Source organism: Alosa alosa, chromosome 12, assembly GCF_017589495.1.
Source record: "Alosa alosa isolate M-15738 ecotype Scorff River chromosome 12, AALO_Geno_1.1, whole genome shotgun sequence".
NCBI lineage: Eukaryota > Metazoa > Chordata > Actinopteri > Clupeiformes > Clupeidae > Alosa > Alosa alosa.
Genome location: NC_063200.1, coordinates 28,780,687 through 28,792,562, shown reverse-complemented (window position 1 = coordinate 28,792,562; position 11,876 = coordinate 28,780,687). Strand labels below are relative to the sequence as shown.

General features: G+C 42.8%; 1 protein-coding gene across 12 annotated transcripts in view; it reads right to left on the bottom strand.

Annotated features, from left to right (window-relative positions):
• The window catches only part of cast (calpastatin), a 61,133-nt gene extending 51,468 nt beyond the window's left edge, over window positions 1-9,665 (bottom strand). For 7 of the 12 annotated variants that reach the window (XM_048259039.1, XM_048259040.1, XM_048259041.1 and 4 more), the window contains exons 1-3: window positions 9,573-9,610; window positions 8,822-8,906; window positions 8,120-8,200 (exon numbers count right to left, since the gene is read on the bottom strand). In XM_048259039.1, the coding sequence (XP_048114996.1) occupies window positions 8,120-8,200; window positions 8,822-8,906; window positions 9,573-9,595 (189 nt within the window). In that variant the 5' untranslated portion in view covers window positions 9,596-9,610. Of the gene's footprint in view, window positions 1-2,121; window positions 2,282-8,119; window positions 8,201-8,821; window positions 8,907-9,572 lie in introns of those variants that run through there. The other 5 variants (XM_048259042.1, XM_048259043.1, XM_048259047.1 and 2 more) reach the window with 5 other exon arrangements.
• Window positions 9,666-11,876: the final 2,211 nt, after the last annotated feature.

Below are 11,876 nucleotides of genomic sequence, written 5' to 3'. Positions count from 1 at the left end.
GTGGTGGCACCCTAGTTACAGAAGTTTGCCTGCAGGTCTGGAAGTAATTCAGCTCTTTTATATAACAGTGCACAAGGGCACACCACACTGCTGCTGTTCAAGCAGGGCAGGGCAGTATGCGTGTGTGTGCGTGATTCTGTGCAGGCTTGAGACACTCAGGCCAAAAATGACAGCAGGGTGAGACGTCTGACATTCCACCAGTGAGAAGAGGCAGATAGTGAAAATGAAAACACAATCTCAAATACACACACACACACACTCACACACACATACACACACACACACACACACACACACACACACACACACACACTATGCCCTGGATCTATTTGCCAATACTATGGCCTACTCTGTATCCGATCAATGCAGTTTAGAGATTACACACGTACAACCCAACACCACTGCACCACATTTCATCACCCGCAAACACTCAAATTGGCCTTACAACCAGCCAAAGCATTTATTATACAGTATCTCACTGAGACACTAAGTTCAGACTTAACTAGGTTATAGGCTTAATGCTTGTTATCTTAGCTTAACTTAACCAAGTTTGACTTGTCTTAGGTTAACTTAGTTTAAGGCTAGGATAGGAAAAGGCAATGTGCAGTAATGAATATTGCATCAAGTCAGTATAGTGCACAGGCCTATAGACCACACCATTACATCCACTACTTTACCATGGCATTAATGCTGATCTTTAAGGGAACATACTATTGAAACACCACCGATAAAAAGGTCAGTACATTCCTGTGTGAATGTGACTATTCTGAACTGTTGCATTCCTGCTAAAATGGCCTCTATCAAAGAGATTGCACACATGTAGTGTCTTGTATGTGTGTGTATGTGTGTGTGTGTGTGTGTGTGTGTGTCTGTCTGTCTGTCTGTCTGTCTGTATATTAGTGTGTGCTTTTCTAGCCAGCCACACAGGAGCTGAAGTTAAGCAAGGAGCTCACTGCACTGTGGGTATGTACACTATGCCATCCCGGGCCTCCTGCCCAGTACCCACACACAAACACACACACGCACACACACACACGCACACACACACACACACACACACACACACACACACACACACACACACACACACACACACACACACACACACACACACAGTAATATACTTGCTCTAAATCAGGGTATCAGAGTACCATGGCAGCCACTTAGAAAGCTCTCTCTCACATGGCTGTGTCTACTTTAAAAGCACCATCATATATTATGACTGAAAGATCTCTCCCACTAGTCCTACTGCGCTCTCAGTCCGAACAATACAAACTTTGTCCAAAAACAGCGCTTAGGTGAATGGAAATTCACCACTCAAAACGTTCTAACTAAACTGCCAGTCTTGAAACGCTCTGACTCTATGCAGCACTTAACAGCACACTCATGTTTCCTAGTCAGCAAAATATCATTAGCCGGATACAAACAATTGTGTCTTCACACAGTTTACTTCAACGCATACAAAACATCTCAAGTGCCTGAATGAATGAATGAATGAATGACATGACACACACACACAATCACACACACACACAAGCACCACCATACTACTCACAATGGCACTAATGCACACAAATATTTCCCTGCTTAAAAACTGGATCCCCAACATTACAAGCCCAGTGGCCAGTGGCCAGAGGACATCCTGTGTCCTGAGCTCAATTCCTCCACCATCACTCTTTTTCATTTCACACTCTCTCTCTCTGTTTAAAGCTTGAGTTTCAAGAGCTTCCCAGAAGTCTCTACCACTCTGAAATTCCTCTTCTCCTCCTCCTCCCTTTTTGTAGGCTGTCTTGGAGCTGTACCAAGAGATCTCTCCTATCTAGCTAACCCACCCATTTCAAAAACTTGTACATAAAATCACGTGTGACAGCAGATTCTCTCAAAGACACGCAGGAGGAGTAGGCACAAGAAAGAACAACATGCTGAACTTGCTAACATCCGCTCCCAAAAGAAATAGCACACATAAGCATTAGAAGTGAGAGATCTACTTTGTCATCAGAGCAGCCGACAGTTTTGGGTACAGACAGTTCTTTTAAAACAGATGTTCCTTGACACCCACACACTGTCTCTCTCTCTCTCTCTCTCTCTCTCTCTCTCTCTCTCTCTCTCACACACACTTACCTGCTCTTCCACTGTAACATCTTGCAAAGTTTGGCCGTCGTGCGTAGGCCCACGGAACCAACTCAGAATCTGGCCCATGATTGCTGGCCGTACTTGTGTATGGAGGGGTGTGTGTGTGTGTGTGTGAGTGAGTGTGAGACAGCGCTCAGAGCTACAGCAAGATCCAAACACTCCACAGAAAAGAGGGAGGGGCTGAGCATGGGCAAAGAGGAGGGGTGGGGCTAATCATCTGAAATAGCAGCAGGAGAGGGAGGGCTATAAAGGGAATGACCACTCTCTCTCTCACACACACACACACACACACACACACACACACACACACACACACACACAAACTTAGACATAGTTGTCAGCTGTTAAACTTTGACATGACGTGGAATAACTTTATTGGAGAAAGACACAGAGAGCAGACAACCCTCACAAAAAGGCAATGGAAAAGCAGTGAACTGTGCAAAAGAAGCCTGTTATCTCTGAGGGGGATGTGTGGTCAAGCTCACATCCTGACAAGTAAACTTTACCCCCACCCCCACCCCCCGCACACATACACACACACACAGAACTGCATAACGCAAACAATCATATCAAGAGAGCTAAAGACCTTTCCAGACCTTTCAGCGAACCTTTCCAGACCACCTAAATAATCCTTGTGCATATTTATAAAACAAGATAGTGGCTCAGTATAGTCGTTACAAAATATGAATGCTGTGATAACTAACAAAGCTATGCAAAAAGACATCTGCACTCATTCTGAACCCGGACCCAAAGGAGATAAACCTATCTATACATTTTATCATTAGCGAAGGTGGCAAAAAAAAGAAGAATAGAATAGAACACTATTTCTACACACACCATGCAGAGAGAGAGAGAGAGAGAGAGATAGTGAGAGAGAGAGGGCCAAGTCCAGTTCTGTCACAAGGCTTACAGTGGTAATATACTCATTATGTATTAAGGCTCAGCTCCAGATGATCGCTTATAGGGTGGGGACAGCCACAATAAAGCAGTGAATGACTCACACACGCACAAACACACACACAATTGAAGCCCTGATATTTTGAGAAAAGAAACACTGTCACTACCTATTAAAAGAGCATCTCTCTCTCTCTCTCCTAATTCAAAGTTCAATTCAAAGTTGTTTTATTAGTATGACTGTACAGTGTTGCTAAAACAAATATATTAGTGTTGCCAAAGCAAATAAAATATAACAATATAACATCAGCACTTGTGTTGTAATATACGGATCATTATCTTTCAGAAATTAGAAACCCATAACCCTAACCCTTTCACAAAATAATGAACTATGCCACACACACACACACACACACACACACACACACACACACACACACACACACACCCACACACACACACACACATACAGACACACAATGACAACAGATACACTCCATCACTCTCTACTTATTCACCTCTAATGTTACACTCAATTCAATTCAAGTGAGCTTAGCATGAGAAATATTTTTGCATTGCCAAAGCAGAACATTTAGACATACATTTAGATAGAGAATGCTTAGAATACTTGCCTTAAAGCATTCTGTGACGTAATTGGCAGCAAGATCTGCTGTCTGTCCTTGCTGTCCAAGTAATACTGCCATTATTTCTTGTTCTTCTAGATTTCGGAACCCTGGGATTAGGCTTGTAAGCCTGTCAAAGTATGACTTACGTATAGTTGTATATTTCTCACAGTGAAGAAGGAAGTGCACCTCAGTCTCAACCTCGCCTGTTATGCAGTGACCACATATTCTTTGCTCTCTTGGCAACCAGGATTTTTTTAGTCTGCCTTTTTCTATGGCTAGACTGTGGCCACTGAGTCTGTATTTGGTCAGGATCCATCTCTAACAATAAAGAGATATTTCTCCAATTGGTATTCAGAGTTTATTGACCAGTAACATTCTAATTTGCTTTGGGGTTTTTTGTCTCATTTTTTGCATGTTGATGGCCAATGGGAATCTACCTAGTTCTGCCCTGCATACATTGGTTGGTGTTTTGTTTTCTTTTGGATTTTTAAGATCAATCTGCAGAACTCTACATTTAGGCTTTTTATAGGATGTTTGTCCCATTTAGTGTAGCTCACTGAGTGGACCCCATACCCCATCTGTACAGCGCAATGGGCTGGATTACACAGTCAAATATTTTGCACCAAATTTTAATAGGTATGTTTATGTTCCAGATATGTCTTTTTATTGCATATAGGGCATTTTGCGAGCTTTTTCTTTTAGTGCATTCACTGCCATGCTGAAACTCCCCGATGCAGTCATAATTAGGCCAAGGTAAATGTGTGTTCTAGAGAGGTGCTGCCTAGATTGAAATGGTATCTGTGGTATGGTAACTGTTTTCTCACTCATCTATGGAAGAGCACACATGAAGTGAAACATTCACTATGACCTAATGACCTAGCACACACAGACTTACACAAAAATGTTTTTATCTCTCCAGCCAGTCATCTAAAAATGCACTACATCTGTCTATCCATCCATCATCCATCCTGATTCCTGAATTTGCATTCCTGTACAAATAAACGCTTTGATGAATGGAGCATTTCCGCACAGGGCAGATGATGGCCTTGACAATAGAGGAAAGAAGTACCGTAATTCCACTCACAGCCACTCCAGACCTTCCCAACAAACTCTCTCTGTTCAAGGACCGAACAAAGGCTGCATTTACAGTGGACACACACAGACACACATTTATCATGGGTACCAGCTCATATTGTGTGTGTGTGTGTGTGTGTGTGTGTGTGTGCATGTGTGTGTGTGTGTGTGTGTGTGTGTGTGTGTGTGTGTGTGTGTGTGTGTGTGTGTGTGTGTGTGTGTTGCTTCTATGTTTTGAACCCCCATATTGAGGTGAGCAAGGATGAAACATGTGCTCTCATGTGACACACATTCCGATTCCATTTGTTGACATCAAAACATCAAAACCCTCTCCTCAAACACACACACACACACACACACACACACACACACACACACACACAGATAGAAAGAGAGAAAGAGAGAGAGAGGAGCACCACACACCGCACAAACATAGTATGTGTGATGTATGTGTATATGAGATTATTTACTTAAGCATACACATCTTCAAGTCTGTCTGTGGCTGTCAGAGTATGTGTGAGTGTGTGTCAACCATTCACGTGATTACTATTGAGAAAGAACTCTCAAGCAACCTGCAATCTGATATTAGGTGACGCTGGCAGTGAAACATATTTTGAGCTGCTTGCTCTGAAAACAAACACGTGAGATCTGATGCATAGAGGACACCGACAGACGATGAGAAAGACAGATGGCATGAAGAAAAAGTAAAAAGTTAAAAAGTAAAACTTCACCAAAGCTGAGTGTTTAGATGTTTATGTCTTTAGATGTTTAATACGACATGCAGTAAGGCCCAGCTGCATACAGACATGAAAAAGATGGGTAATATTGACCCTACAGCAGAGTGACACAATGATGACACAACTCTACTGAGAACACGCAGTTCCATTCCAATGTGACTGGATATTTTAGTTCCAATGAGCCACACATACATACAGACATACAGACAGATGGATATACTTGTAGGAGGAAAGGTAAAGCAGAGATAGCAATAAAATGTTATAAGATGTACATATGTATATTCCTATTGCCAATATTGTTTTTACCAACGAGCCCAAGCATCAATTGACCCTGGGCCTATCCCATAATAAGACAGATACTCTCATCCCATCTCTCTCACACACACATGCACACACATTCAAATATACCGTACATACAGACTCTACTTTGGCAAGACACCACAAGGTTTGTGTCCACACAAAGTCATAGCCACCCGCCCCACACAAGCACATCAAACAAATAAACGACAGCATGGCACCAGTTTAAACACCCCGGCTGAAAGAGCCTTTATATATATATATATTAATGCTTCTACAATAACATGTACACTCTCTTGCTGACTAACACTCTATTGTTCCATGAGCCTGTCCTTATCTTTTATCTCACTGTCTTACAGCTGAGCGCCCAGCCACCCTGAGCCACACCTGTAAGAGCGGCTGGAAGCTAACCCAGCTTGTTCAACCAGCTGCTACTTCTCAAGAAATAGCACTAATGTGTGTGTGTGTGTGTGTGTGTGTGTGTGTGTGTGTGTGTGTGTGTGTGTGTGTCTGTGTGTGTGTGTGTGTGTGTGTGTGTGTGTGTGTGTGTGTGTGTGTGTGTGTGTGTGTGTGTCTGTGTGTGTGTGTGTGTGGGTGGGGACCTCCCAATGATGTACAGTATGCACCACACACAGTGGTGATAAATCTATGTATAAGGGAATGAAATGAAGGAATTTTCTCCATAGTATTTGGTGCGTGCATGTGTGTGTGTGTGTGTGTGTATGTGTGTGTGTGTGTTCAAAAGTGTGTCAATGTCACTGTGTGTATGTGTGTCACTGTAACTGAACTCATGGCAAAGCTATTTCTGGGCTCATCCTTCATCTACACCTCCTCTCTCATGGACAGCAACACAAAACCTGTGCAGCAAGCTTCACCATATACATACTATACATACTATACATACACACACACACACACACACACACACACAACACACACACACAAACACAGTAAACCTTATGGACACTGGGCTGTCTCAAATATCAAATCCATGTTAATCCAGCCCAGTCAGAGAGGCAGGACTGGAGATCCAGCTATCTCATACATGCTGTATATCAGGCAGGTCTTTGACTCCTGCCTGCAACTGGTTACTAGAGGGTTCATTCACATTCCAAAGCAAATTTGCCTTTGGAGACTAGCATACGTTTCCTGGTTTAGTAGCGCCAGTGGAGGAAGTAATGGAGATTAAGTGACAGACTAATGGTCTGCTGGTGCACCTAAGTGTATGTCAGCTAGTAATGGCAGTATGGGTGGGTAGCAATGCACTTTAACTTTTATACTGTAACTAAAAACAGCTGTATGCTGTATGCACAACTTTTGAGCAACAGAGGGCAGTAAAGCCTAAAATACACTCAAAGCTTGAGGCCATACAACATATTTTCTCTTCTTGTTTATGAAAGTCATTCATGTCATTACCAGTTAAAGGCATTTGATCCATCCATCACTGTCACGTCATGTCATGTTACTGTCACATAATTAAATCGGCACAATAAAGTTTGCATGCAAAAAATGCTTACAACAGCAAAAGCAAAGTGAAACTAGTGGTCAGTCATGTAACAGCATCATTTTTCTACAAATCTGCTCTTAACTCTCTCTGTATATCATTTTAATTCATTATCCTTTGTATAATCTTTGTATAATCATTATCTTTGTACTGAAGAACAAGCTGGCGCTGCCCCAGATACAAAGAATGTAGGAGTGTTGGCTGCATGGTGTGTTGTGGACAGGGAATGGCTGGTACAGATTAAGATGGGATTGAGAAGGCTCTCCTCCCATGCTTCCCTGCAATCACTTTCTGTTCCAGCAAATGTACAGACATGGGGAACATCAGAGTAACGGTTCTTTTTTATGACATTTTGATGACATGATTGACATGATCATCCACAAATTATCAGCAGTAATGGGACAACTATTCAACAAACCCTAAAGACAGCCTAACTGTCAGTAAGTTAGATGATCCTGTAAACTACCGTTGCTTTTAATTAACCACGGTCATCATAACAATAATGCTATCCCAAAATATTGTATAAGGCATTATGGCTACAGATAGTTTCTGCCTACTATTTCATAACATTAAATTAAAGTTGAACCTATATGAGTATTTTGGAGGTAGCTGTTATATTCCGTCTTCACACGTATATGTGATATATCATGTGAACTGCTCTGAGCATTTGGTGTCTCTTACCCACCTCTCTCGCTCTCTCTCTCTCTCTCGCTGTGTCTCTCTCTACCACTCTCTGTTGACAAGGTCACAATTAGAATAGTTCTTTCACCACACAGGACTTCTCAGCCACCTGTACCTCACAGAGCAAGACATCTCTGCCAAACACACACATACACACACACACACATCCTTACCTGAGAACCAGAGGCTGTTTTGTGTGAGGTGTGACTTGTAGAAGTCTGACGATCAACTCCTGGGAGCGATCCCTCACCTTTCTGGAGATCACACACACATACAGTCATACAACACATTTAGTGAACCTATACAGACACAAAAACCTCTATCCCACTGTACACATACACACACACAGAGAGACATATAAAGATAATGTAAGCACGGAGCTAAATAGGTTGGATATACAGACTCCGCAGAAGCGCACGCACGCACGCACACACATACTGAAAACTGTATGAGATTACTAAGAACACGTTTTATAATTCAGTGTAGTTATTGAGCCAGTGTAAAACGACTTCTCTTCCATTGAAATAAAAAGGTGCGATACCTTCTGCACACATTACTGTCCCGCGATATTATTTCCACTGATAAAGGATTACTCAACACTTAATCGCATATCAAACTTATGTGGAAGTATAGAAATGCAACCACACCCCTGCTGCCTAAAACAAGGTAGCAACTTATAAGTTTTAAGTGGATCAATCAAACTCCCAAAATGTGATCTTGAGTAGGCTAACTCCATGAAGTTGTGTAACTTGCTGTTTGTAGCTTTACACTACAGTTAAATTCAAGCGAACTTGCCAAGACACACACCCCTCGATACGACAGAATTCGCCCCGCGGTTACCGACAAAGCCCAAGGAAATCCGTACGTATACTCACGAGCGTCATCCAATATGCGGCGTATGCCATGGGGGAGACGGAAGAGAGAGTTTCTAGCACCGTTGGGGGGAGAAAACTCTGAAAACTGGCAGAAAGAGTGGATCGTGTTTTAGCTGGTGATAACGCCCCCTCTCTCCCGTTCTACTCAACCTCACTAACGTTCTGGTTGAAAGTGCCACTCCTGTGCGTCTGCCGTGAGAACAAGAATGATAATTGCTGCAGATGAAGCGGTTCATAGAACTATCCCTGACTGGATTAAGTCCCTTAATGATGTATGTCTTCCTCGGATTAGGGTAGTGAGGAAATAGCGTGGTTTGACTTTCACTGGTAAACTGCGCGCAGTTTCTTTTGGGGTGTTCCCAGGGTTTTCAATGGGAGATGCGCGTTACGCAATGAACCCAGTACTCTGCATTTTTAGAGTTCTTTCATGCCAGGCCCATCCCGGATTAATGACAAAGACAACATCGCCACAGAGTGTGGCAATCAGCAAGAGAAGTAATAAACAACGGCGCTGTATGATAGGCGACATATCAGCGTGCAAAAAGTTCCCCACCCCCTGTCGCTTGAAGCATCCCATAATGACATCCAACAGTTAGACTTATCAGCACGACTAATTAATCAGTCTGTCAGCTCGTCTGCCACCAAGTTATGCTCTAATAGCACCTGACAAATAAACACTCCCAGGCTTAATACATCATTTCTTCCATGCAGTCTGCCCATTTATGACTACAATAGCTGCAAAAGCACTCACCCCACGGGGCTTTTTGCGTCCATGACCCCTCTTCCTGTGCGGCATGGTTGACGTGCGGTAGGGGACGGATCTATTGTGTGCGAACGCGAAACGAGCTACAGAACCAAGAAGCACAGGCACTGATGGGTACAGTCACGGCGCACCACTGCTCCTCCCGCCCAGAATCTTGAGTCATCGGCCCGGGCCTGTAAGAGACGCTGGCAAAGGGGGAGGGTGTCGTGGCACTGTGTCAACAGGGTCTGCGCTTTTGTTCCGCGGAAGCTGTGAACTAAATGATTGATGCCGCAAGCTCTACCGCTCTATTACGCAATGATAAGCAAACATGGATATGTATAGAGAATGTGATAGATTTAGGTATGGAACTGTTCGACCGTGTCAATCATTAAATCAATACTATGCGCGTACTCACACGCCAACAACCCCCTTTATCTCTCTCTCTTCACCTCTCTCTTTCTCTCTGTGTGTGTGCGCGTGTGTATGTACGTTTCTGAATTGCATTGTATGAGCAGGATGTTATTAGCATTTTTTTTTCAGATTGTATGGAGTATGTGCACCATGCTGGGATGGAGAAGTTGGATTTCCCTCCATGTCTTATCTGATGCATACCAGCTTCCCTTTCAGCTGATCAAAGACTGATAGGAAAGGTGTGTGTGTGTGTATGTGTGTGTGTGTTTGTGTGCATGTGCCATTGTTCTTTTACTCGTTTCCACTTTATGCATACTGTATTCAGTGTACACCACACCTATTCTCACATGCTGTAAGCAACATGATTTGTACCAAACACCAACTGCAACCAAAAGCTACTGCTTGTGTTTACATACAGTGGATCCACCATGTCCGTCATGACTAGCCTGGGTCATGACACTGACAGGTGGAAAAATGCATAAGAGTGTCCTGCAGTTATGATTTCCCCTTGCCAATGTCTGAGTGAATAATATAGGTGATTATCATCAATCTGAAGGACATGTAGATTTTGTTTCACCTACACCACATCATATCACGACCATGAGTGACGCTTGAGCAATTTTACTGCGACTGCATTATACCTCAGCTACTCTGGCCTTTTGGCATATTTCCTTTGCAATGGTTCCTCCTAGTGGTTATTTTGAAAATTGAGAATGATTATCCAAATTAATTGTATTAGAACAACGGTTATGAAAGGAAATCCAAATCCAAAGTATAGATTCATTGCTTAGTGGGAAAAAAGGTCCTTTAAAGAGACCTGATTTAGACACTAAAAATGAGGAGGGTAGCCTACTTCAGTTACGTAGGTCTGTGGCAATCTCATTGCATTGACTGCTGTATTTCTGAGGGAAGCCTGCATTAAACCAGTATTTTCCCTGTTCTACTGTTGCATATATCTGATGATTATGCAATCGAACAAACAATGCACTTGTGATGGCCATCGATGTGGTGTATTTCTTTTTGTCAGTAGATGGCAGTGTTTCATGAATGTTGCTATTACCTGTTGTAGTAGTTTCAATGACTTTAAAACACAAGATGCAAAGACAGGGTTAGTCCAAGACATAAACTACATCATTGGAACATAGCCTTGTTCCAATGCAAACATAATTACCAATATTGTCATATTGTCATATTACCACATCAGCTTTTTAAAAACCCGGGATCAAGAAGGATGCTTGTTTTTCCTTCATGTTTTATCTATGTCTTTTGTTTGGCACAACTGAAAGCAAGCAGAGATGATGACAATGATGTGTCCATTTCAGGCATGCTGTAGAGAAAGAGAGACGCTTGTGAAAGTGGTAGCTACATGTCACCCTGAACCACTATCCCCCCCCATTTTCTCTACCTCTTCTCCTCGCTCCATCCCCCTTCTCTTTTTCTCTCTCAGGTCCAGAGCAGCTCTTCTGGTGCCTGTGGCTGGGAGGTGAGATGCTGAGATTACATTCAGGGTGAGAAAGCTCTGCAGTGCGTGACACAGATAACATTTACACCCACAATGAGCTACCCGCCTGTGAGTGTGGAAGTTAATGACTCCCACCCTACACAGCCATCCACACCACGACAAAATACAGAGATAACAAGGGCAACTGAGGGAGCCAAAGGGACTGAATAAGATCCTCCACAACCTTTTCTATTAAACAGACATTCAACTCAAAATGTAATTCTTCTGCCAAGGCTTTTCTGAGAAGTTTCTCAACCATCTGTAAGAGTTCTGACTCATCGCCTATGGGTTTGTCATCCTCCCTGGCAATCTCTGTTGCATTCTGATGGGACTGAATTAAGACTAATGTACATTACACTGCCAGCCATTTCACACATTTAATTCACTGAACTTTCCTC